We start from the raw sequence: 27,745 nt of genomic DNA on the forward strand, positions 1-27,745 counted from the left end.
TTTGACTGAGGAACATAGATCTATACTCGTCGTGGAAGTGGTCCATGGCCATTAGGAGCTTCAACCTGTGGTGCCCATCTTAGGACCTCAGGCCCCAGAGTGGAAGGTGACCCAAGTTCTAAAGTCATTAATGCAGGCCTCATATGAGCCTGTGAGATGAGCGTCATACAAAGATCTGACTAGAGAGTGTTTTGACTAGCTTAACTTCACCAAAGCGAGTTAGCAAGCTTTTTAAATCTTGTGTTGCTAGTCATTATGAAGGATGAAAGGTCTCTATAGCTTGTTCCTGAATTCATGGCTAATACCAAGCTGCCCAGGATACCAGGTTTAAGTCCTCAATCTCTTCTCAGGAAGCATCCAGAGGGCACCAGAATGTCTTGCTTATCTGTCCTGTATGGTACTATCTTAAGAGGAATTTGCACTTCAGGCCTGAGCTCCAAAGATTTTTTTGTAGTACTGGGAGGATGAAGAGAAAAATATCCAAGAACAGTTTCTTTCCAGCTTTGTGAGACCAATAGTTGTCCTTATTCCTCAACCAACTTGGGGCCCATAAAGTTAGGGGCATTAATTTTCCTCAGTACTCACGAAGCACCTGTCAATGGCTCTGGTATTAAGACAGAAGTCAGCTAACACAGACTTCCTTTACCTCCTACTGCCTGCTGGAGCATACCCACAGGGCGTTGTCTATCTTAAACCTTGTTTGTTCCAACACGGTTACTTACCTAGAACTACCTTCTTAGGAGTTACTGGTAACTCTACCTAACCGACCAGCTTTTTGTATAGTTTACCCTCTTCCCATTTTCTACGGGGTCAACCTCAGGCAGTGTGATACGTGCCCTGAGGCGACCCGGGGTCGGGCAGCATGCTAGCTCAGGTCGAATCGTCAGTAAGTTTCTGGTCGCGACGGGATCAACATCTCGCCGCGCTCTCTCTTACCTTGTGCGACCCTTTTGTGTCCCCCGATCCTTTGTGCTTACCGCGTGTTACCCACGTGTTTCCCTTTCACTTTCCCTTTGCATCCTTGTGTCTCTTGGTGTGTTAGCTTTGTGTTATGGAGCATCCTCGTCGTTGCCCCGGGCCTGTGGCTGGGAAGTCTTGCGGGGCTTTCCTTTCCAAGCCTGAGGTTGATCCTCACTCCTTGTGCTCCACGTGTAGGGGGAGAGTGTGTTCCCCTACCTCTACGTGCCCGGAGTGTGCTAATTGGACTGAGATCCAGTGGGTGCTCTTCGGGACGAAGAAGAAGGCAGCAGCTAAGAAGTCGCCTAAGGACTCCAGTATATCTTTGCCTGTGGTTTCGCCAGACATCTCGGCAGACCGTAGCGCCCGTCCTTCTTCCCCTACCCAGCGTAGGGGACGAGGTAAGTCCGTTGTGGGGAAGAGGCCCATTGCCCTTCCCCAAAGAGTCTGATATTCCTGTGGGGGAAGTGTCCAGTGTGGGGCAGGCATGTGTGGGGCCTGAGTGTAGTGCGGAAGTGTGGGTAGGAGGCGAGGGCCTGGTGCCCGCAGGTCCCGTCTCCTCGGAAGATCCTATGTGGGGTAGGCCGAGTGTAGATACTTCCCCTGCCTCGTGGCGTGTTTCAGGTGCGTCAACCGCCGAGGGAGACACGGAAAAAGGAAGTTCGTCGTCTTCGGACTCCACCACGTGGGTGGCCCCTAGGACTCCCGTCAGGTCTCCCGTTAGAGGAGAAGAGGATGTTGAGCAATGGCTCTGTAAAGGGCTCGCGCGGTCCCCTCCGGCTCCCTCGGCTACGCTACCCCCCGTGTTTCTGCAGCCTCCCACACCTGAGAAACGACGAGAATTTCCCCCCGCAGTCTTGGACGTGTCGGGCGGTCTGAGGGCTTCGTCCTCATCCTCGTCATCGGAGTCGTCATCGGAGTCTTCTTCTTCGTCGTCAGAGGACTAGGACAGGAACCTTAGCAAGAGGAAGAGGGAGAAATCCCGCAAGAAGAAGTAGTCCCGTTCCTGCTCGAGGCATGGTAAGAAAAGGTCGAAGTCCTCTAAAAAGAAAGCGAAGAGGAGCAAGTCCAAGGAGTGGGTGAATTTCACAGTGCCCCGGAGCGAGCTGTTTGGGTTTACCACAGCCGCGGCCGCTTCCGGGTGGCTCCCTAGAGCCTCGCCTTCTGTGTCTCATCCTCCTACCTCCTCCTTCGGACCAGTCACCCGGCAAGAGGGGTCGAACCGGGACCCCCGTGTAGTGACTAACCCAACGGTAGCCTCCGGTCCTTCTTCCCTTAGGAAGGATATACGGAGTATGAAGGAAGGCTTAGCGTTGACCACGGGCACCTTGGAGGCCTTCCTTAAGCACCAAAGGCGCCCGTCGGTCAGCATGGATCCCCCATCCACGGAGCCCCCCGTGGAACAAGGTACTCCCATGACGGATACCTTCGTCCCCACGGGGCAGCCCATTCCACTGGCAGGCTCGTCGGGCGTTGCCTTTCCCACCGTCACGGCGTACCCCCGTACGGAGGAACTGGTGACGGAAGACCTGGTGGAAGGAGGGGAGTGCTCGTCTAACGACATCTCCTCCTACAGTAAGGTTCTGGCCCTAATTCGGCGGCATCACCGTTTGGATGAACCCAAGCCCTCGGCTGCAAAGGCCGTACTCTCCGGACTGTCCAGGATGATCGACAGCCCGGTGCAACAAAAGCCCTCTTTGTGTCTCCCTCTCGCTCAGGACGTGAAGTTGGGGATGGAGCAAATAGACGAGTACCTAGCAGGACTGGCGGAGGCCCCCAGAAGCCAGAGTTCCTCCAAGCTTCTTCCGGGCCTGAAATCCCAGAAGCGTTTTTACGTCCCCGAAGGGCATCGCGGTGGTCCCCGTGCGGTAGAAGCAGCGGTGACCGCACTGAACCAGGGAGCCTCGGAAGGCAGGGCCTCCACTGCCCCCGTGTGCTTTTCCCCGTCAGAAGCCTCTATGATGGACGACATGGCACAGGACCTGGTCTACGTGTCCTCCTGGTTAGATTGGTGGTCTTGCGCTTTGGTGGGGTTTCTGGCATCCCACGACCTCTCCCTCCCAGGCAATCGGGTCATGCTGAGGGATCTGGTTAGTTCGGGAGGCAAGGCCTTTAAGTTTTTATCATCCCAGTCTCTGTCTGTGGCTACGAACTGGGTCCTTAGGAAGAGGGATATGGTACTGAGCAAACTGGTGCGGAAGTTGCCGGACAGAGAAGCAAGGAGACTGAGGAATTCCTCCATGTGGGGGAATGACATTTTCCCCATCAATTTGGTGGAAGATACAATGGAGAAAGTGAGGAAAGTGAGAGAAACGGATCCTAGGCCCCCCCCTATGAAGAAGTCCACTTTTAGAAGAGCCTCAACGGACGTCCCTCACTCCTCACAGGCCACACCCTTGCTGCCTCGAAGAGAACCACCTACAGCTCCTTGGCTTCAAGCCTCACAGCAGCCCACCCGTAGGACCACCGCAGGCCCTCAGTCAGCCTACAGACCCTCCTACGGTAACTCTAGGAGAGGTAGATCTGGCTGCTCCTCCAGAAGGAGGTAGGAAGAGAGGCCCCCTACTCCTTCAAGAGCCCCTAGTAGGGGGATGCCTCAGACTTTTTTGGAAAGCATGGCGGGATCTCGGTGCGGATCCCTGGACGGTAACGGTCCTGAAAGAGGGCTACAGACTCCCTTTCCTAGAAGAGCCTCCCCCTCTCATCCCAGCCCAGAAGGCAGAGTGGCTAGTTCCAAAGGACCCCTTGAAGAGGTCGGCACTACAAGAGGAAGTAGCGTCCATGATCGCCAAGGGAGCTTTAAGAGACAGTGGAGAACCCCGGCTCGGGTTTCTTCAGCAGGCTCTTCCTTGTGGAGAAATCGACAGGAGGGTGGAGGCCGGTCATAGATCTCTCAGCCCTCAACAAGTTCGTCTCAAAGACGGACTTCAAAATGGACACCCCCAAGACAGTGCTAGCAGCCTTGAGGGAGGGGGATTTCCTCATGTCTCTCGACCTCAAGGATGCCTATTTTCAAATCCCCGTGCACCCCTCCAGCAGGAAGTTCCTCAGAATCAAGTGGGAGTCCAGTGTCCTGCAGTTCAAAACCCTGTGCTTCGGCCTTTCGACGGCCCCGCAAGTGTTCACGAGGGTGTTCATCACGATCTCGGCATGGGTACACAAGAAAGGCATACGACTGCTCAGGTACCTGGACGACTGGTTGCTTCTTTCTGCCTCAAGGGAACAACTGAAGGAGCAAGGCGTTATGTTGCTCGACCTCTGCAGGGTATTAGGGATCACGGTCAACCTAGGGAAGTCCCAACTAGTCCCCAGCACCAGAATGACTTACTTGGGGATGGTCCTGGACACCCAGTTAGTAAGGGCCTTCCCCTCAGGGGAGAGGTTAGCCAACCTGGAACATATCCTTCAACCCTTCCTGACGGGACAACCCAGGAGGGCCAAGGACTGGCAGAAGTTACTGGGTCATCTGGTTTCGCTGGAAAAATTAGTACCGCAAGGGAGACTCAGGCTCCGCCCTGTACAGTGGAATCTGAAGGAGTCGTGGACCCAAGGCAAGGAGCCCCACAAAATAGTCCCAGTCCTCCCGAAGACGAGAGAGACCCTTCTTTGGTGGAACATCAGGTCGAACACAGAAGGGAATGCCCTTCGCCCCCGATCCCCCGGAGATGCTGTTGTTCACGGACGCATCGAAGGAGGGTTGGGGAGCACACCTGCTAGGGGAATCGACAAAAGGGCAGTGGTCCAGCGAGGAGGCGTCTCTCCATATAAACATCCTGGAGATGATAGCGGTTCTGAGGGCGTGTCGACAGTTCGTACACTTCCTGCGAGTAAACACTGTGGCGTTAATGTGCGACAACGCCACAGTAGTGGCATATGTAAAGAAACAGGGAGGCATGAAGTCAAGGGTCCTATGCGCCTTAGCCACGGAACTGTTAGAGTGGGCGACAGAAGAAGGGATAGAACTGACGGCAAGGTTCATCCCAGGAAAGAGGAACATGATGGCCGACGGCCTTAGCAGGGCGGGTCAAGTGATAGGTTCAGAGTGGACCCTACACCCGGAGGTAGCTCGGGCAGTCATCCTAATGTGGGGCTCCCCAGTGATAGACTTATTCGCCACACGTCTGAACGCCCAACTCCCCGTGTTCTGTTCTCCAATCCCAGACCCGTCAGCAGCGTTCGAGGACGCCTTCCAACATCCCTGGGACGATCTCGATGTGTACGCCTTCCCTCCCTTCAGTTTGATCAGGCAAATGTTGAACAGAGTGAGAGTGTCGTCCAACCTGTCGATGACTTTGGTAGCGCCCTGGTGGCCGGAGAGAGACTGGTTCGCAGACCTAAAAGAATTAGCTCTTCGTCCTCCTTGGCCGCTTCCGGACAGGCCAGACCTCCTGCGTCAACCTCACTTTCACAGGTGGCACGAAAACCCTCGATCCCTCCGCCTTCACGCGTGGAGATTATCGAGAAGCTCCTGAAGAAAGAAGGATACTCATCGAGAACCGCGGCAAGGATGTCGGGTTATCTACGGCGTTCCTCGGCAGTAGTCTACCAGGCAAAGTGGGCAGTCTTCGTGAAGTGGTGTTCGTCCAAGAACATCAGGCCCTTAGGGGCGTCGATCCAGGACATTGCAGACTTTCTGGTGTACCTGAGAGACGACGTGGGTTCGTCGATTCCGGCCATCAAAGGAGTTCGAGCAGCCCTAGGTCAAGTCTTCCTCCTTAGGGGCATTGACTTGGGAGCCTCAAGGCACATCTCTATGCTCATCCGCAGTTTTGAACAATCATGTCCCCCCCAGGAGGTACGGGTTCTGCAGTGGGACCTAGCCAGAGTTCTCAAGGTTCTGTCAGAGCCACCCTTCGAACCTCTCAGGGACGTACTAGACAGAGAACTCACCCTTAAAACCTTTCCTTTTAGCCCTGGCCTTGTCGAAAAGAGTTAGCGAGTTACACGGCCTCTCTTACGAGGTCTCACACTCCATAGGGTGGAGAGAAGTTACCTTTAGGTTCGTCCCTAGCTTTGTGGCGAAGACGCAGAACCCAGCGTGTTGGGATCCTCGGTTTGATGGTTTTTCGGTGCCAGCCATCCTTCGCTCCGACAACCCGAAGGATACCTGGAGAGGACAGCAAAATTCCGCCCTCAGATCTAAAATTTATTCATCTCAACGGGCCGAGTGAAGAAACCGGTCTCGACAGGTGATAAAGAGGGCCTACGAGGCTTCTGGGACTCCTCTCCCAGGAAAACCAAGGCCACATGATATTAGAGGTCTGAGCACCTCCCTGGCCTTCGAGAAAAACCTGGCTGTGGGAAAGATCCTGAAGGCTGGGACCTGGTCTAGACATTCCACCTTCACGGAACACTATCTCAAATATTGCTTGAGAAAATCCTTGGACAGGTTTTCCATTGGCCCAATCATTTCGGCCCTTCAAGAGATATAAGTTCATAGCCCCAGGGTAACCGGGGGTGTTAATGCCAAGAGACACTAGTTCCTTCCTTAACCTTACCCCCCTTTCCTTCCTTAACCTTACCCCCCTTTCCTTCCTTCCCCGGACCGTCCGGGCCAGGAAGATGTTGAAAAGACCTTAGTCACTTAAAGGAACGCCCTTCAAGAGGACATGTATCGGAGTTGGTTTTGAAAAGGTAAGCCATTAGACACTTAAGTGAGTTTTTTGGATAGTTTCCCCTACTTTTCGTGCAGTTTTCTAGTGGTCGTGGAACCAAGACCTTAGAGGTTCCCTCTCTCGCGTGCCTCCCCGTCGACTTCTGATCCCTGCAGGACACTCCCACCTCCTAAAGTTTAAGTCTCCCAAGAAGTAGTTCTAGGTAAGTAAACCGTGTTAGAACAAATCACAAATTTTTAAGTAATTTGTATTTTTCCTAACATACCTAGAACTACCTTCGGGTTATGGCCCACCCATCCTTCCCCGAGAACCTGCAGGATCGAGTAGTACCTGTTCCAACGAAACTTACTGACGATTCGACCTGAGCTAGCACGCTGCCCGACCCCGGGTCGCCTCAGGGCACGTATCACACTGCCTGAGGTTGACCCCGTAGAAAACGGGAAGAGGGTAAACTATTCAAAAAGCTGGTCGGTTAGGTAGAGTTACCAGTAACTCCTAAGAAGGTAGTTCTAGGTAAGTATGTTAGGAAAAATACAAATTAAAGTACTTAAAAATTTGTGATTTCTTTGGTGGCTGCTCAACAGGTTATGTAGACAGCCTAGCTCTCTCACAAAATAAGATGCCTTTTGTCTAAGATAGCAATTTTGGCATAGGCCTATAAAGCATATAGGTTGACTGGCCTTCTATCTTCTCTCTTCCCCTTCTCTTGAGGTGCAGCAGTCTTGGCCTCTATAAGCTGGACCAGACAGCAGATGCAGATGAGCTTCATAACCTTTCTTTTTAGACAAGGTCTGTTGTGAAATATATCGTGTCACAACTTGGGTGTTAGAATGTGAAATAAACAAGTTAAATATAATTGCATACCGAATACCCAAGGTGTAGCTAAAGTAAAAGTGAAGATAAGCAAGGGACACGCATGTAACTGTGGTATGCTGGGAATAGGAAGTTGAAATAATATTTCAGTAACGTAACATTAATTTAATTCAGTGCACAGATAACACATATATAAAGTAAACATAATACACACAAATATAAAGATAATATAACTGTCCTAACACTGGACAACACACTGGTGAGATAAGGGGATTACGAGGTACAGGTTACCCTAAGGGGATTACGAGGTACAGGTTACCAAGGTACATGTTACAAAATACTTAGCCGTAACGGCCGACCAGCAGTGTAGTTCACAATAAACAGACAGGCGTAGGACGATACACAATACAGATGAGGGAGGCAGACTTGTAGCAGTAATGAGAAGCCAGTTTCTACCGACCCAGCTCAGACCCTGTATATATATTTATATAGGCCAGAAGCAGTCACGGCGTATCCTGATTGGCTTATGTTGAGGAGGGAGCAAGCAATCCCACTTGCAACTGCTAATTAGAAGACGTTACAGGTGCTCAAGTAATTAACAAACACCCCGCTTGTTGTACAGGGAAGGGAGGATGGTGGTGCGTGACAATCGACACTTCCTAGAAAAGGGGGAATAGCATGTATTCATACACATTACTTAAATACATATACATTCGAACAACATATCCTATGCAAAGATATGAGCTCTTTCATGATTGATTACCATTTAATCTTGGTATGGGCCCAACGTAATGCCTGTGTCCCCTCCATGTTCTGACCATTAAAAGGTTGGCAGGAGTCATCACCCTTGCTCCGGTACAGAACCACTTGCGCCTATGAACAAATTTTCAAAGTAATTTGAGTAATTTGTATTTTTTCTAACTATACAAACCCGGGTCCTTTACCACCTCTACCACCCTGCAAGTTCCAGGCCTAAGGTTAAAAGGTAGCCGACTGACAGGTGAGCGGGGCTTCTCTACCACCTGTTGATTGTTGATAGTTATAAAAACCTTGTTAAGTTTTTAACGGGTGTTCTAGGTTTGTGCATTTAGGAAAAATATAAATTCTTTAGCCCTTTTATTATCTGTTAGGAGGTTGTTGGAGTTGCCTTCCTGGCCTTTGTGCAGGACCATGAAAAAATTACACCTTCAAGTGAAATGAGCCTTTAATTGATAAAACATAGGGTTCGTATCAGGACAAATATATAATTATAAAAGCAATTTGTATTTTTATAGCTATAGTACACACCTGAATTCTTCAAGTTAAACCTTTTACCCCCAGGCTCTTTGGAAATTTGCAACCTTTAACCCCCAGGGGGTTATTTTTTTCCCAGCACATTTTGCAGTATATTTTTTTTAAATTGCTCTAACAGCCTTGATTTTTGTCATAGAGAGGTCAGGTTGGTCTCATTCTCTTGGAAAATGCCTGAATTTTCTCAAAAAATTATCAAAAATATGAAAAAAAAATTTTTTATAGCATTTTTTTTGCAAGGAGGTAAAGGGATGGCTTTTGTGAAACGTACCTGTACGTCCTTTGGGGGTGAAAGGGTTAATTGATAAAACATGGGTTCGTATCAGGACAAAGATATAATTATAAAAGCAATTTGTATTTTTATAGCTATAGTACACACCTGAATTCAAGTTAAACTTTCCCCACGCACCCTTCTCAATCCTGAGCTGAAGGTAAAATCATGGCTTGTCTTTGACAGGTAATCGGGCCACCTCATGTTAGCTACTGCACATTGTTGAATGGTTCATTGGCTGTTACAGCTTGCTCTGAAGATCTATCCGATTTAAAAGTCTTGGCTTTGTATAGCTAGGAAAAATACAAATTACTTGATAATATATATTTGATTCAATGACTAAGCTCACAGGGAAATATCTTCTATTTAAAAGACTCACAGTTGTATAGTTTTGTTATCATTATTATTAATACTAGTTAAGCTACAACCCTAGTTGGAGATCCTGGATGCTACAAGCTGAAGGGCGCCAACAGGGAAAAGTAGACCAGCGAGGAAAGAAAGTAAACAAGAAAATAAATAAACTACATGAGAAGTAGTGATTAATTGATATAAAATATATTTTAAGATCATTAACAATGTTAGAATAGATTTGTTATATATAAACACACTGGTCACAGCTGGAATACAACTTCAAAGGACCTAATAACTCTGTAGCAGTTGTATCTCAACGGCCAACCTATTACACACTTATAGATAGGAAAAATGGACATTTTATATAGGGCTATTGTCTTTAAATCTTGATAATCCTGATCCATATATGGTTTTTATAAGGCTGGGTTACTTGACACATTAAAGTACCTATATATTAAGTGGTAATAATTGAAGTAGGTAAAGTTAAATAAACTTAGCACTTAGGTTACAAGAAACTGAAAGAAATTAATGAAAAATGAGTCACAAAGCATTCTGCATTTAGCTTAAATGATGTTGTTAAGAACCTTTGACACTGCCTATACAGTATTGTGTTAACTAAGTTAAGTTGTAGACAGTGCCTCCTAATACTTATCTTATTACATGTTTAATTTTTTTTTCTTCTTTTTTTTTTGCAGGGAGAAAAAGTGGATTACCATTCATGACACCACAATGAAAATTTTCAAATGGGTACCAATAGCTGATGTAAGTACAGTATTGAATTATATGCTATATTTACTTCTATTGTTTTTATTGAGTTCATGTGCTATTTGATCTCCCAAGGCTAAAACAGAGAAGCCTATATGACAAAGTATCTAAGAAATATATTGTCCCCTACTCTATGGCCAGTGTTCAACATGCAAAGCACAGACTTAGTGTGCCTTGCCTCGAACTTTGCCCTAATAAAGTTCTACAAAGCTTCATAGAAGGACTTACACAGTAACTTTGCTACTACCGAAGTGGCCATCTGAAATCCCCCTATAGCCCCTGCTTCCATGGATTCCACGGCAGACACCAAGTTGAACAAGATCTGTCTCACTACATTCCGCAGTTCGAAGGATGATTGGGGACCAAAGGAAAATGGCCCCCCAGTTAATTGGTCCCAATTCTTGGGAAGGAAGACATAACAAAACCATCTTAGTTCTGGTAATCCTTCAGTTGCCCATCAACAACTATTTGCAATCTATTACTTAGATATTTAATAATAGTCCTAAGAAATGGCCCACCTCTCAACAGTTTGATTTTGATAACATGGCCCTCTTGATTAACACAGTGAAAGGCAGCATTGAAATCGAGGCTAATCCTATGAACTTCCTGACCACAATCAATGGATTTCTGTACAGTATAAGAAATTGTAAGAATGGCATCACATGCTCCAAGGCCTTTGCGAATGCCAAATTACAAACTAGGAAACAGATTATTATCTTCTGCATACCTGTTGAGATGATTTGCCAAAAGACTCAAAAACTTGAGATAATATGGGAGTTATGGAAATTGGGTGGTAATCAGCTGGGCTAGAGCTACCACAAATGCAAAAAGAGCCTCTTCTTGCTAACTTACAGCAAATAACAGACAAATTAGGAACTAAGAAATTGGCAATCTTTATAAAAAACAAATTACAATCTTTGGCAATAGCCTCCAGCACTCGCTATTCATCCATTCCAAGACTATCTGTGAGGAATCAGTGAGAGAATCTGGATCACGAGTGCTGGTGCCGTTTTGATAGTACTGGCTTTGTAAGGTGATCAAGTGGCTCTATTAATTACTTGGCTAGGGGTAAGTTTGTCCACTAAAGGCAAACGGAGAGAGAGACAGCGGGGTTTTGAAAAGTTATTGAAAAATCTACATTCTGTAATGACTATTGATAAGGTCAGGATCGGCCTCAGACGATAGGACGGTACTATCGATCTCTACCAAGACTCTCTGATTCTTGGCCATACTTTCCTCCTTATGTGTAGCAGAATCCGGATGGGGTACCATGGGTGTCCACTTGGGTTTAGGAAGAGTTGGCTGTCCCAATTCTGCAATGATTTGCACATCCGCTGCTGCCTTATCTCCTCTTCCAACCCTGTGGGAAAAGGATATGATTCAGCAATATGACAGATCAGCAAAACGTGGCTGTTGCAGATTGAGCAATTCAGAGCTTTGAGTTCACATAACAGTTTTGTGCCTGCATTCGTCTTGATATTGTTTGTTTTCTTTAGTTTACCTAACTTTACTTTTTCTTCCGTGACAGAGCAGCAGTCATTTTTTTCTGTCTCCTTCCCCATATGATGGCATCCCCCCTTCCTTCCTTCCGCTTTCTTTTTCTTTCCTCTTGCGGAAGGTAGCAGCCACTCCTCCTTCCCCTCTCCCTTCTTCCCTCTTGAGACAGCATCTTCCCTTCCTTCCTTCTTCCCTCTCTCTTGTGGCAACATTTTCCCTTCCTATAGGTGCAGATGCTTCCCTTGTTCCTTGTTCCTTCGTTTCTCCCTCCTTCTTGGGGTAGTAGTCTCCTCTCATCTTTATTTTCCCCTGCGTTTGATAGCAGATTCCATACCTTCCTCCCTCTTGGGTTAGCAGCCTCCCTTCCTTCCTTCCTTCCTTTTCCTCATGGGGCAGCAGCATCCCTTCCTTCCTTCCTTCCTCTCATGGGGCAGCAGCATCCCTCCTTCTTTCCTTCCTTCCTTCCTTCCTTCCTCTCATGGGCCAGCAGCATCCCTCCTTCTTTCCTTCCTTCCTTTTCCTCATGGGGCAGCAGCATCCCTTCCTTCCTTCCTTCCTCTCATGGGGCAGCAGCATCCCTCCTTCTTTCTTTCCTCTTGGGGTAACAGCATCCCCTCTTCCTTCCTTCCTCATGGATCAGCGACATCCATTCTTCCTTCCTTCCTCATGGGGCAGCAGCATCCCTTCTTCCTTACTTCCTTTCAAGGCATCAGCACCCCTTCTTCCTTACTTCCTCTCAAGGCATCAGCATCCCTTCCTTCCTTCCTCTCAAGGTAGCAGCATCCCTTTTTTCTTCCTTCCTCTCAAGGTAGCAGCATCCCTTTTTTCTTCCTTCCTCTCGAGGCAGCAGTGTCCCTTTATTCCTCCCTTTTGAGGTAGCAGTTTCCATTCTTCCCTCTTTCCTCCCTCTTTGGGTGGCAGTCTCAATTTGTTCTTTCTTTCCTCCCTCTTAGGGTGGCAGTCTCACTTTGTTCCTTCTTCCCTCTTGAGGTAGGTTCCCTTCTTCTACCCTCCCTCTTGGGGTAGCGGCCTCCCTTGTCTTTCCATCCTCTTGAGGTAGTAGTCTCCCTTCTTTTTCTTCCTTGTGGGCCAGCAGCCTTCCTTCTTTTTTCCTTCCTTTTTGGCCAGCAGCCTCCCTTCTTTTTTCCTTCCTTTTTGGGTAGCAGTCTCTCTTCTTCCTTCTGTCCTCCCTCTTGTGGTAGCAGCCTCTCTCCTTTGCACCAGGTATTTAATTCCAGACTGCATCTCCCTTTCTGGGGAGAAGATTCTTTCATTGATGAAATTCAAGGTATTATCCAACTACTGGCCTGGACCTATCAGCCTATTCATTCCAATGGACAGATATGAGGTTTCTGGAGTCATTACACTTGCTCCCGAACATGACCAGGGAGGAAGGCATTTCCAAGAAAGAAGAGTTAACCAGTTCTGTGCTATGGGAACTTCCTAAACTAATTATTTAAGTTAGTTTCTATATTTTAATGGTATTTAATGGGCGAAGGGTTTATATATATGTAGGAACAAATAAGTTTTAAAAGTACAGTAATGCCTCACAACGCGTAATTAATTGGTTCCTTAAGGGCTTTCGTAAAATTATTTTTTCGTGTTGCGAGTCGCCTTTTACGTGTAAATAGCCTAATTCATTCCAGACCCTAGAAAAACACCACATTAAATGATTGTAAAAAGGATATGCACCACTAAACAGTACTAAATATATGAAAAGTACTGTATTTTGATCATTTAATAATAAATTAACATTGATAATCTGTAAAAGAAGTGGGTAATAAGAGCAAACATTAAGAATACAATAACAAAAATGTGGAACCTTACCTTTGGAGTGAGGTGATGTCCGAGAGCAAAGTGCGGGTCGGTAGAGGATTATGAAAACGGCGGAAAACGTTTACAAGTGGCAGAAAACGTAAACACTTAACTATACAAAACAGATTTGTAAATGACAGACAACATTAACACTTAATTGTTCCAACACGGAGTACTTACCTCGAACTACTTTCTTAGGAGCATCTGGGATCTCCTCCCAACCGACCAAAACTTTGTGTAGTTTACCCTACTCCCGTTTTCTATGCGGGGTAACCTCTGACGGAGTGATATGCACCATGAGGTGACCCGGGGTCAGAGAGCATGCTTGCTCAGGTCTCGATCTCCAGTAAGTTTTCTGGTTGCGTCGCGATAACATCTCGACGCTCTCTCCTTACCCAGTGCGACCCTTTGTGTCTCACACGGTCCCCACGTGGTTCCATTGTGTTCACTCCATACCCTTTCCTACCATTTCCCTCTGTGTTTGTCGTGTAGGGGCAGCTTATGTTCTCCTACAGCCACGTGTCCGGAGTGCGAGTCCTGGAACGAGGTGCAGTGGGTGCGCTACGGCACCAAGAAGGCGGCGGCGTCCAAGAGGAGTCTGAGGTTTCTGCTAGTGGGGATGTTTGTCGGTCCAGGCAAGTGGGGGGCCTGAGGGAAGGACGGGAGTGTGTTCGGAGAACGGAGTCCTGGTGCCAGCGGGGCCCGTCTCTTTCGATGATCCTATGTGGGGAACGGCTGTTGCAGCCTCTTCCCCCGCTTCATGGGCCTGTATTTCTGGTACGTCTGCAGCCGGGGGAGACGCCGAGAAGGAGGACTCGCCATCATCGGATCCCCTCGCATGGGCGCCGCCGAGGACGTCCTTCAGGTCGCCCATGAGACTGGAGGAAGAGTTCAAGGCGTGGTTCCCCAGCAATAAGTTAACTCGCTCTCCCCCAGCACCTTCAGCAACGCTCCCTCCCGTCTTCCTGGAGCCTTCGTCACCTACGGACCGACACGAGGAACCACCAGCAACGCTGGACGACTCGGGCCCTCCGGTGCGGTCTTACAAATCTTCGGGCTCCTCTTTCAAGTCATACTCTTTCTCCTCGGAGGATGGAGCGCCGAGGTACCAGTAGAGGAGGCGAGAGAGGTCCCGTTCCCGTTCCCGATCTTGCCACGCCAGGAGGCACGCTAGATCCCCCAGAGGAAGGCACAGAAGAAGCCGTTCCCCTAGGGAGGAATGAGTGCGTGTCGCCATCCCACACAGCCACCTCCTGGGAGCCTCAGCAGTTCCGGGTACCTTTGGCGGGTTCCCAAGGGCTCGTTCTCCCGCTCCGAAGTACGTCCCCTACAGCAGGTCCGAACTTCGGAAGGAATCCTCACTTCAGGCTCCGGCAGACAGGCATAAGTCCTACGTCCCCTACAGCAGGTCCGAACTTCGGAAGGAATCCTCACTTCAGGCTCCGGCAGACAGGCATAAGTCCACAAAGGTTCCGACTCCGTCCGCCCAGCGGAGGGGGTCGCCCCTTCGGCCTGGCAGCCGTGTCCCAGTCTCCAAGACTTCGACAAGTCGGCCAGAACGTGAAAGACAACCAGTAGCCACGAGGAAGCCCGCAGCAGCTTGGTCCTCCGTTGGGAGAGACTAGTCCAGGACGGAGGCCTCCGTCCCAGCGGCGATGCCCGTCCTCCATCCAGAACCGCCGAAGTCGTACCACGACAAAAGGATGCCTCCACCCCAAGCGGGGCCCCCCGTCGTAGGTGCACCTTCTCAGGCAGAGGAGCATCCGACGGAAGGCCTAAGAGATAGCGCGGAAGGCTCCGCGTACAGAAAAGTACTAGCCCTCATCAGACGCCACCACAGGCTAGACGAACTGAAGCCCGCGACGGATGTGGACTGGCTCTTGGGCCTCATCAGGTTGGTAGATACCCCCGTGCTGCAGAGGCCCTCACTGGCTGGCTCCCTAGAGCTCCTTCGCCATCCTCGCGGTACGTCTCCTCCAGCAGACCCGATCATCAACGGAAGTCATCGCACCAGGTCTCGGTCGACAGGCATAAGCCCGTGAAGGTTCTGACCTCACCCGCCCAGCGGAGAGAGTCGCCCCTTCGGACTGGCAGCCTTGTCCCGGCCTCCGGTTCTTCGATGGCCCGCCCTGAATGAAGGAACCAACCAGCCAGCACGGGGAAGCCTGCAGCTCCGTGGATCTCCGCAGGAGCTCCATCCGTCCAGTGGAGGCAGCCGCTGGCTCGACCCGGCAGCATGGCATCCATACCTGGTACCCCGACAGCTCCATTCAGGCTTCGTGGTCAACCGCTGGTATGCCAGGGTACTCACACCCCACGGATTCCCCGGGAGGAGGTAGACCCATGACGGCTACCTCCGTCCTGGTGGCTTCATCCGTGATAGAGCCAGCCGCTCCATACGTGATGGAGCCAGCCGTTCCATCATCCCGGCCAGCCCCATCCAAGCATCGGAGGCGGCCGCTGACACACCCATGACGGCTACCTCCGTTGTAGTGGTTTGCGGACTGTGGCCAGAGGTAGCACCCGAACTGCCTAGTGTCCGAATGCCGACCACAACCCGACGTTCACTACACAAAAAATATACAACAGTGGAATACCCAAAAACCTGAGTAACAGTTCAACAGACCTGAGTACTGGGCACCACCCCTTGATTTATACTGGGCAAGGGGACCCAGCTAGAACCTGACTTACCCGTTTGCTTCTCCTCCCTTTTGCTTGCTGATCGTAAGTACAAGTATAAGAACATTAGGTGAAAGGAAATATTGTTTAATTAATTACGGGACACAGTGTGAGAGGAAAGAATTATGATAAGTTACGGTACTTAAGAGATCTTAATAAACAGTGGCTGGGGAAGGGGGGCACATTGGTGTAGGAACAGGAATAATATGCAGTGTTCATAAAACAAGAAAATAAAATTTATTGGTACAAAACTGTTAGGGTTATGTTAGCATGGACCCATCAATCCAAATAGAAAATTAAAGACAAAATTAGCATCCCTTAACGTCAAACTTCAGCAACAGGGTAACAGTGATAAAAAACAGGAAATTTTCTTCCCCCAGGTGGGACACTCATAAGTGTTCCTATACAGGCCAAGTCTAAACCAAGGCACACCTAACCGTGTATCTATTTGGGCAAGTACCAGTATGCCATCTATAAAGAACATATAACGGTGAAAAATACAGTATCACAATTTTCCCTAAATCAATACTGTTTTCATCAATCTCCTGTCCACCATTGGGATGCAAAGTCACTTAAACAGTCCTAATTTCTGAAAAGTACAGCCGCATACTATGTCTTACCGGTCTGTGCGGGCCCACCATTACAATGTCTCTAAAAGTTTGTCAACAGCACATTTGAAATCTCTCAATCTTGGAAGGGGTTTTGAATAAGTCTGAATTCATACTAAACTCAAAAGTCACCCTCTTCCTAACATCGGAATTCACTTCTTGGGCCTCTGACCAGATATGCCATTTTCAGAGCTCCTGTTAACTATTTAATGTTCATGACACACACTCATATAGCAACACAGTAGCTTACTTCTAGTTACAAGGTATGGATATAGAACAGCATCACAGACTAGTACAGACTGATAACAGAAAATATTCTAAATTTGCTCTCCCTTACACTTCCTACTGAGTGTAGGGGCTGCTGTCAATACCTGGAAAGGAACAATAACACATTAAGACATTTTTGGAAAAAGGGGGGCTTGAGGGATACAAAAGAAAAAAATCAAATCAAATATATTTCATACACACACAAACCACTAAAGTTTTCTCAGTCAAAAACCCTTATATATTGCACCGTCCCGGCGCCTCCATCCGTGATGGAGCCAGCCGCACCATCGTCCCGGCCAGCCCCATCCAAGCATCGAAGGCGGCCGCTGACATGGCAGGGTACTTACACCCCACGGATTTCCCGGGGGGTGGGGGGGTGGGGGTGGTAGACCCATGACGGCTACCCCCGTCCCGACGGCTCCATCCGTGTTTAAGTCAAAGTGGCTTTCCCCCCCTAGTGGGTCGAACAGGGCTCTTGCCGCTCCAGTGCCTGCCTCAGTGGCCGCTGGAGAGGCCCCCCGCTTCTTTGCCCAGTGTCTCTTCGGCTCCGTCCGCCCATCGGATGTAGACGTTGCCACACGTAATCTTTACCTCGTCTTGCCACCCCCTGTAGAGGAGCTTCGACTCCACAGTTAGCCTCCAGACTGCCTACTCGGGCTCCAGGAGAGGGCGTTCAGGCTGCGCCTCTCGAAGGAGGTAGGAGGGGAGGCCCTCTACTCCGGCCGACGCCTCAGGTGGGGGTATGCCTCAAACGATCTTGGCAAGCATAGCGGGACCACGGAGCGGATCCGTGGACCGTAGCAGTACTGAAGGAGGGGTACAGGTTGCCCTTCTTAGCGGACCCGCCCCCACCTCTGATCCCAGATCAACAGGCTGAGTGGTTGGCACCCAAGGACCCCTTGAGAGTAGCAGCATTGCAGGAAGAAGTCTCGGCAATGCTGGCGATAGGGGCAGTAGAACCAGTCAAGAACCCGGGACCAGGGTTCTACAGCAGGCTCTTCCTGGTGGATAAGGCAACAGGGGCCTGGAGACCGGTCATAGACTTCTTAGCCCTCAACAAATTCATGTGCAAGACCGACTTCAAGATGGACACTCCGAAGTCTGTCCTAGCGGCCTTGAAGGAGGACTTCATGATGTCCATAGACCTCAAAGACGCCTACTTCCAGGTCCCTGTCCATCCCTCCAGCAGGAAGTACCTAAGGGTAAAATGGGGTACCCAAATGTTGCAGTTCAAAACCCTCTACTTCGGACTGGGGTACCCAAACGTTGCAGTTCAAAACCCTCTACTTCAGACTGTCGACAGCCCCTCAGATCTTCACGAGGGTCTTCGCAACAGTTTCAGCCTGGGCACACGAACAGGGCATCCTCCTGATTCGGTACCTAGACGACTGGTTGTACTGAGGGAGCAAGGCGCGAAGCTCCTGCGGTTCTGCAACGTCTTGGGTATCATCATCAACCTGGAGAAGTCCCAGCTGATTCCCTCCACCAGGATGACCTACCTAGGGATGGTCCTAGACTCCCAGTTGGCGAGAGCCTTCTCCTCCGCGGAGAGACTGGACAACCTAGAGCAGATCCTCCGGCCCTTCCTGTCGGGCCAGCCCAGGAGAGCCAAGGACTGGCAAAGACTGATAGGACTCCCCGCACAAGATAGTCCCGGTGTTCCTGGAGTGGTGGCACCTCGGAACGAACACCCTCAAGGGAATGCCGTTCGCAGCCGACCCTCCGGAGTTGCTCCTGTTCACGGATGCATCCAAGGAGGGCGGGGGTGCCCATCTTCTCGGCAAAAGGGAAATGGGAAGTCGAGGAGACGAACCTGCACATAAACGTGCTGGAGATGATAGCCGTACAAAGGGTGTGCCTAGAGTTCGTCCATCTACTCCGGGGAAACGCTGTGGCTCTGATGTGCGACAGCGCCACGGTGGTGGCCTATGTGAAAAAGCAAGGAGGACTGAAGTCGAAGGAACTGTGCAGTCTCACGGAGTTCCTAGAATGGGCTGAAGTGGAACGAATCCATATTTCAGCCAGGTTCATTCCGGGGAAGAGGGACGTCCTGGCCGACGACCTCAGCAGGATGGGTCAAGTGGTAGAGCCCGAGTGGTCCCTACACCCAGAAGTGGCCAAAACCCTCATCTTGAAGTGGGGCTCACCGGTGATAGACCTCTTCCCCACGAGACTAAACGCACAGTTCCCCATGTTTTGTTCTTCTGTGCCAGATCCAGCAACAGCATTCGAGGACGTCTTCCAACACCCTTGGGACAACCTCGGCATTTACGCCTTCCCTCCCTTCTGGATGCTCAGACAGGTCCTCAACAGGGTGAGACGGGCGGCCAACCTGTGGATGACTTTGGTAGCGCCCTGGTGGCCGGAGAGAGAGTGTTCGCGGATCTAAAGGAACTGGCACGCCTTCCACCTTGGCCACTTCCAGACAGACCAGACCTTCTCCGGCAGCCTCACTTCCAAGGTTCCACGAAAACCCTCGGTCCCTCCGCCTTCATGCGTGGAGGTTATCGAGCGTCTCCTGAAAAAGGAAGCATATTCGTCGAGGACGGCATCGAGGAGGTTAGGGTACCTGAGACGTTCGTCAGTTGCGGTGTACCAGGCGAAGTGGGCTACCTTTACTAAGGGGTGCTCCTCGAAGAACATCAGGCCGTTAGGGGCCTCCATTCACGAGATAGCAGACTTCCTGGCCTATCTCAGGGACGAAGTGGGCACGTCCATCCCAGCCATTAAAGGAGTCCGGGCAGCGCTGGGCTAAGTCTTCTTCCTGAAGGGCTTCGACCTAGGTACCGCCAGACATATCTCGATGCTCATCAAGAGCTTCGAGCAGTCTTGTTCCCCCCAAGCCGCTAGAATGCCCCAGTGGGATATGGCTAGGGTACTGAGGATGCTTTCAGAACCCCCCTTTGAGCCTCTCAAAGACATTCTAGACAAGGAGCTCACCCTCAAGACAGTCTTTCTGTTAGCTCTGGTATCAGCATAAAGAGTAGGTGAGATTCATGGCCTGTCTTTTGAGATCTCACACTCGAAGGGCTGGCGAGAAGCTACCTTCAGATTCTTACCCTCCTTCGTAGCCAAGACTCAGAATCCAGCTGTTTGGGACCCCAAGTTTGAAGGGTTCTCAGTGCCAGCTATCCCTCGTTCGGACAACCCGAGGGACTTCCTTCTGTGTCCAGTCAGGGCAGTACGGAAGTACCTAGAGAGGACGGCCAAACTTCGCCCCGAAACCAAGAGTCTGTTCGTCTCCTCAGGACTGGTGAAGAAGCTGGTCTCCAAAAATACGATCTCCTTCGGGCTACGCCAGGTGATCATGTAAGCCTACAGAAGTGCAGGGGTCCCTCTTCCAGGAAAGCCTAGACCCCACGACATTAGAGGACTGAGTACTTCGTTGGCCTTTGAAAGAAACATGGCAGTGGGCCATATCCTGAGGGCAGGTACATGGTCTAGACAGTCTACCTTTACGGCTCACTACTTAAAGAATTGTTTGAGGAGATCCTTGGACGGGTTCTCTCTCGGGCCCGCCATTTCCACGCTCCAAAAGATTTAAAGGAGTAGTCCCAGGGAAGCCACGGGCGGTAAGTCCAAGAGAGAGGTTCCTTCCTTCCCTCTTTTTTTTTCCCCTATCACCTTTCCCTATATGACCCTTAAATCCTTTTACTGCCATGAGGTACACTGTCAGTGGAAGAATGCATCTCCAAGGATTTTTGCAGAGGTGGGTTACTTAGACACTAGAAAGTTTTTTTGCGTAGTTTTCCGTATTTTCTCGTGTTTTCTTTTGGGGTCAGCAGAACCTAGCCTCCTATCTAGGTTCCTTTTCTCTCCTCATCACGGTCTCTAGGTCCGGAAGGCCACTCCCACCTCCTAAAGTATAAGTCTCCTAAGAAAGTAGTTCGAGGTAAGTACTCCGTGTTGGAACAAATCGCAAATTTTAAGTAATTTGTATTTTTCCTAACAGCACTTACCTCGAACTACTTTCGGGTTATGGCCCGCCCATCCTGCCCCGAGTGCCTTACAGGACTCCGTAGAAACCTATCTGTCAAAAACTTACTGGAGATCGAGACCTGAGCAAGCATGCTCTCTGACCCCGGGTCACCTCATGGTGCGTATCACTCCGCCAGAGGTTACCCCGCATAGAAAACGGGAGTAGGGTAAACTACACAAAATTCTTGTCGGTTGGGAGGAGATCCCAGATACTCCTAAGAAAGTAGTTCGAGGTAAGTACTGTTAGGAAGAATACAAATTACGTAAAATTTGTGATTTTTAAGAAACACCTACAAATGGCAGGAAATATTAACACAACTTTACGATAAACTTCGAATAAAATTTCTCTTTTCCTTTTTCTATTTCTTTTACTTAACGTTTTGTATTTTCTAAATTTAATTACACTACATATTTTCTTCATCACTGCCACTTTTCTCTAGTTTTTTAGCTGGCGCTTGTTCTGCTTCTACCAAAGACCTCTTTCCAAAATAATTGTCCAAAGAAGTTGTTTCTGCCTGCTTATTAATATTTTCCTGAAATGATTCGGGCAAACTTCATTACAGTACTTAAGCGCACGACCCATGAGAATTTTTTCTTGGTGTCTTTTTTCTACTAGCGCCACCATTTTAAAGTAGCCATCTAGACCCTCCTTAATTTCTGCTGTTGTCAGTGGGTCATCCTCCTCCCTCCCACTGTACTCTACTTGAACAATGTTCACTCGCATGGCCTCCAACTCCTTCAGGTCATCCGTCATAAGTTCCTCTTGGTGCTCCTCGATAAGCTCATGTCGGCCTCATCAACTTCCAGACCCATGGACTTCCCGAGTGTAAAGATCTCGGCAACTTCAGATTGAGCAACAGGTTCAGGCTTGTCAACATTTTCGGAATAGTCTTCAGTTTGTCTGCGTGGAAGCCCTCGAAATCTCGTGTGGAGACGGCATCAGGCCACAGCTTCTTCCAAGCAGGGTTTAAGGTGTGCCTCGAAACCTCCTGCCAAGCTTGATCGATCATTTTGAGGCATATGACAATATCAAAATGCTCCTTCCAAAATTGATGAATGGTGAGGTTTGTGCTCGATTTCGAAACTTCTTTTGAAGACGTATTTCTTATAAAGCTTCTTGAAGTTTGAAATCACTTGCTGGTTCATGGGCTGGAGGAGAGCGGTAGTGTTCGTTGGAAAATAGAGAATCTTGATGAAGGAATATTCTGCTACAATATCTTCATGGAGGGAAGGAGGGTGAGCAAGGGCATTGTCCAGCACCAGCAGGCATTTCATAGGGAGTCACTTCTTTTCCAAATATTTTTTCACAGTCGGGCCAAAACGAATATTTATCCACTCAATAAACAATTGTCTTGTTACCCAGGCTTTTCCATTAGCCCTCCACAACACGTTTAGATTTTTCATAGGGACTTTGGGGGTCTCGAAGGCTCGAGGAGTATCGGAGTGATACACCAGGAGGGGTTTCACCTTGCAATCTCCACAGGCATTTGCATAGAGTGCAAGCGTAAGCCTGTCCTTCATAAGCTTATACCTGGATAGCCTCTTTTCTTCTGCTTTGATGTACGTTCGAGGCATTTCTTTCCTAAAAAGCCCAGTCTCTTTGCAATTCAAGACTTGCTGGGGACTGTAGCCTTCCCAGACAGTCAACTCGTCGAATGTCTTAACAAAGGCTTCGATAACCTTACTCTTACCCACGTTAATTCTCAACTTCCTTTTCTCAAAAAGTAAAGTGAGAACCATGATAAAATTGGGAAAAGGTCAATGTAAAGTGAGAGTGGTGTGCTCGTTTCAAATCAAGTTTAGTAAGCTGGCAATTTGAATACAGGTCAAATACAGTTAAATTTTGTATCGATTTTATTTATTGGGCCCCTTGTTTTTTTATTTTTTTTATTTGATAGATATGGTATCAAAGTCCTGTAAGACACTCAGGGCAGGATTAGTGGGCCATAACCCTAAAGTAGTTCGAGGTAAGTACTGTTAGGAAAAATACAAATTACTTAAAATTTATGATTAGTTCCAACAGAGTACTTACCTCAAACTACTTTCTTAGGAGACTTATACTTTAGGAGGTGGGAGTGGCCTTGCGGACCGAGAGACCGGCTGGAAAAAGATCGAACCTAGAGAGGAGGCTAGGTTCATCTGACCCAAAACGGAATATGAGACTTAAGGAAAACTACGCAAAAAACTATCTTAGTGTCCAAGTAACTCACCTCTGTAAGAATCTTGGGACGTGGATGCTTTCATCTGAACGTTTTCCCCCACGGCAGGTGCAAGGGAACAAGGGGAAAGGAGGGGAAGAGGTAATAAGGGGGAAGGTAAGGAAGGAACCTGTGTCGCTTGGACTTACCGCCCACGGCTTCCCCGGGGCTACGACCTTAAATCTTCTGGAGCGCAGAAATGATGGGACCAATAGAGAAACCGTCCAAAGACTTCCTAGAACAGTCCTTCAGGTAGTGGGCTGTAAAGGTGGACTGCCTGGACCAAGTGCCTGCCTTTAGGATCTGGCCCATAGTCATATTTTTCTCGAAAGCCAACAAAGTACTCAGGCCCCTAATATCATGGGGTCTCGGCTTTCCCAGAAGGGAGACTCCTGTGCTGTCTTAAGCCCTCATAATCGTCTGCCGTAACCAGAAGGAGACAGTATTCTTGGAGACTGCTTTCTTCACTAGTCCCTATGAGACGAACAGACTCTTGATTCCCAGCCGAAGCTTGGACGTTCTTTCCAGGTACTTTCGCATTGCTCTGACTGGGCACAGTAACAAGTCCCTTGGGTTGTCTAAACACGGAATCGCTGGCACTGAAAAGCCCTCGAACCTAGGGTCCCAGTAAGCTGGGTTCTGTGTTTTGGCTGCAAAATCGGGCAAGAACCTGAAACTTAATTCCCGCCAGCCTTTTGTATGCGAGACCTCATACGACAACCCATGGAGCTCGCTACTCTCTTCGCTGATGCTAGTGCTAAAAGGAAGACAGTCTTGAGGGTGAGCTCCTTGTCCAGGATATCCTTAAGAGGTTCGAAGGGCACCTCCGACAGAGCTTTCAGAACTCTGGCCACATCCCACTGGGGCACTCTAGAGGCAAGGGGGGAACAAGATTGCTCGAAGCTTTTGATGAGCATTGAGATTTGTCTGGAAGCTCCGAGATCAATGCCTTTGAGAAGGAAAACTTGGCCCAAGGCCGCTCGGACTCCCTTGATGGCCGGAATAGACATACCCACGTCGTCTCTCAGATAGACTAGGAAGTCGGCTATCCTATGTATGGAGGCCTCCAACGGTCTGATGTTCTGTGAGGCGCACCATTTTGTAAAAGTGGTCCACTTCGCTTGGTACACTGCGACAGAAGACCGTCTCAGGTAACCCGACATTCTTGCTGCGGTCTTCGACGAGTATCCTTCCCTCTTCAGGAGCTGCTCGGTAACCTTCACGCGTGTAGGCGGAGGGACCGAGGGTTTTCATGAAACCTTTGGAAGTGTGGCTGATGGAGGTCTTGCCTGTCTGGAAGGGGCCATGGTGGGAGGCGTTCCAGTTCCTTTAGGTCCGCGAACCATTCTCTCTCCGGCCACCAGGGCGCTACCAAAGTCATCCACAGGTTGTTTGCCCGTCTTACTCTGTTGAGGACTTGTCTGAGCATCCCGAAGGGAGGGAAGGCATACGCGTCGAGGTTGTCCCAAGGATGTTGAAAGGCGTCCTCGAACGCTGCTGTTGGATCTGGCACAGGAGAACAAAACACGAGGAGCTGTGCGTTGAGTCTCGTGGCGAAGAGGTCCACCACCGGCGACCCCCACTTCAGGATGACCGTCTGGGCCACTTCCGGGTGTAAGGACCACTCCGACCCTACTACTTGCCCCATCCTGCTGAGGCCGTCAGCTAGAACGTTCCTCTTTCCTGGAATGAACCTGGCTGTGACCTCGACCTGTTCCTTTGAGGCCCATTCCAGGAACTCTGTTGTGAAACTGTACAGCTCCTCCGACTTCAGTCCTCCTTGCTTTTTCACGTGGGCCACCACCTTGGCGTTGTCAGAGCCACGGTGTTTCCCCGGAGTAGATGGACGAATTCTAGACACGCCCTTTGAACTGCCATCAGCTCTAGTACGTTTATGTGGCGGTTCTTCTCCTCGAGGGACCACTTCCCCTTCGCCAACTTGTCGAGAAGGTGGGCTCCCCATCCCTCCTTCGATGCGTCCGTGAACAACAGCATCTCCGGAGGATCGATCGCGAAGGGCATTCCCTTGAGGGTGTTCGTCCTGCCGTGCCACCACTTACGGATCTCCTTTGTCTCCATGGACACCGGGACTATTTTGTGCGGGGACTCCCCCGGGGTCCAGAGCTCCTTTAGGTTCCATTGAACCACTCTCAGTTTGAGTTTGCCCCGGGGGACTAACTTCTCCAATGACACGAGGTGGCCTATCAACCTCTGCCAGTCTTTGGCTCTCCTCGGCAGGTCTGCTAGGAATGGTCGAAGAATTCAATCCAGATTGTCCAACCTCTCTGAGGAGGGGAAGGCCTTCACCAAGTGGGTGTCTAGAACCATCCCCAGGTAGGTCATCCTGGTGGAGGGCGTCAACTGCGACTTTTCCAGGTTGATGGTGATACCCAAGTTCTTGCAGAATCGTAGAAGCTTCGCGCCTTGCTCCCTCAGTACTCCTTCTGAGGCTGAAAGTAACAACCAGTCGTCCAGGTAATGAATTAGGCGGATGCCTGTTCATGTGCCCAGACTGAGACTGTTTTGAAGACTCGTGAAGACCTGAGGGGCTGTCGACAGCCTGAAGCAGAGAGTTCTGAACTGCAAAGCCTGGGCACCCCACTTCACTCTTAGGAACTTCCCGCTGGAGGGGTGGACAGGGATCTGGAAGTAGGCGTCCTTGAGGTCTATGGACATCATGAAGTCCCCTTCCCTCAAGGCTGCCATTACTGACTTCGGGTTGTCCATCTTGAAGTCGGTCTTGCACACAAACTTGTTGAGGGCCGACACGTCTATGACCGGCCTCCAACCCCCTGTCGCTTTCTCCACCAGGAAGAGTCTGCTGTAGAACCCCGGGGTGGGGTTCTTGACTGGTTGTAACGCCCCTTTGGCGAGCATGGCCAACACTTCCTCCTGTAATGCTGCTCTTCTTAAGGGGTCCTTGGGCGCCATCCACTCCGCCTGTTGGTTCGGAATTAGAGGTGGCGGGTCCGCTAGGAAGGGCAGCCTGTACCCGTCCTTCAGTACCTCTACGGTTCATGGATCCGTTTCGTAGTCCCGCCAAGTGTGTTTAAGGCATCCCCCTACCTGAGGCTTCGGCAGGAGTAGGGGGGCCTCTCTGCCTATCTTCTCCTAGAGGCGCGGCTGGAGCGGCCTCTCCTGGAGTTGGAATAGGCAGACCTAAAGGAGGCTTGCGGTGTTGAACCTCCCCTACGGGAGGACTGCGGGGCTTGATGCCAAGACATAGACAGGGATTCTCTCCTCGGTTGGACTGGCGAAGAATGGGATGAGTGGGGGCCGTCTGGTGCGGGCCTCCTGTGAGCAGGACGTCTTGCAGGTGGGGGTCTGGGCTCGCCCGCTTCTTTGAGTTTCCTGACCCTCTCCATCACCTCTTCGACTGCCTTCAGGGGGAAAATGGAATCGCCCCACACCGGCAAGTTCCTCAGCAACCTCGCCTCTCGCTCGGGTAACCTACGGAGCAACTTGTTCAAGACGGTGTCCCATTTCCGAAGGACCCAGTTAGCTGCTTGCGAGAGGGACTGAAAGGTGAGGAGTTTTAACGCTTTTCCCCCGAGCTGATCAACTCCCGTAACAAGGACTGGTTTTCTGGTACGGATAGGTCATGTGAGGACTGGAACCCCACCAGGGTGCAGGCCCACCAGTCCAACCAAGAAGTGACGTTGACCAGGTCTTGGGCCATATCCTCCATCATGGAGCCTTCTGCTGGCGAGAAGCACACCCGGGTAGAGGATGCCTTGTCTTCTGCCGCTCCTTGATTTAGGGTGGCAATAGCTAATTCGATTGCACGGGAACCTCCTCGGCGACCATCCGGGACGTAAAAGCGTTTCTGCATTCTAAGTCCCGGCAGAAGTTTGGAGGAACCCTGGCTCCTGGGGGCGTCCGCTTGGCTGGCTATGAACTTATCAATGTGGTCCATTCCAAGCTTTACATTCCATGCCAGAGGAAGGGATAGGGACGGCTTTTGCTGGACCGGGTTGTCCACCAATCTGCTCAGCCCGGAGAGCCAGGCCTGCTCCGCCGAGGGCTTAGGTTCGTCCAACCTGTGGTGTCGCCTGATGAAGGCTAAGACTTTCTGGTAGGAGGAGACGTTGTCTGAAGAGCACTCTCCTCCTTCTATGAGGCCTTCCGTTACCTGGTCATCTGCATGGGGAGCCTCATCGATAACGGATGGCGCCGCGTGGGAAGCCAGAACCTTCGTCTCACATCGAGCCACTGGAGCGGCGACTTGCAGGGCGGGCAGATCCGCTGGGACGGGAGTAGCCGTCATGGGTCTACTCTCTCCCGCGGAGCTTTGCAGAGCCGTGGACTTCCCCAGACTTGCTGGCTGGTCCTGCCGCTCGGGGAGAGCCGTCGAGGGACCGGGAGCCGGGGCCATGCTGCCGGGCCGAAGGAGCGGCTCTGTCCGCTGGGCGGATGGAGCCGGCGCCTTCACGGACTTAGGCTTGGTGAAAGCCACCCGGTGGGTCGGCTTCTGGCGACGGTCGGGCCTACAGGAGGACCCGTGTCGTGAGGGTGAAGAAGTGGCTCTAGGGAGCCACCCGGAGGCGCCCGGAGCGGAGGCCGCCTTGAGAAGTTCGCTCCGAGGTACTGTAACTCGCACCCACTTATCCCTTGACGAACGGCTCTTCTTGTACTTCTTCT

The 27,745-nt window shown here is 50.2% G+C and overlaps 1 protein-coding gene across 1 annotated transcript in view; it reads left to right on the plus strand.

Annotated features, from left to right (window-relative positions):
- BCL7-like (chromatin remodeling complex subunit BCL7B-like protein) overlaps positions 1–27,745 on the plus strand; it is a 69,026-nt gene that overhangs the window by 7,876 nt on the left and 33,405 nt on the right. The window contains exon 2 of the mRNA XM_068382149.1: positions 9,993–10,059. Coding sequence (XP_068238250.1) covers positions 9,993–10,059 — 67 coding nt within the window. The remainder of the gene's footprint in view (positions 1–9,992; positions 10,060–27,745) is intronic.

This window comes from Palaemon carinicauda, chromosome 1 (genome assembly GCF_036898095.1).
Source record: "Palaemon carinicauda isolate YSFRI2023 chromosome 1, ASM3689809v2, whole genome shotgun sequence".
Lineage (NCBI taxonomy): Eukaryota > Metazoa > Arthropoda > Malacostraca > Decapoda > Palaemonidae > Palaemon > Palaemon carinicauda.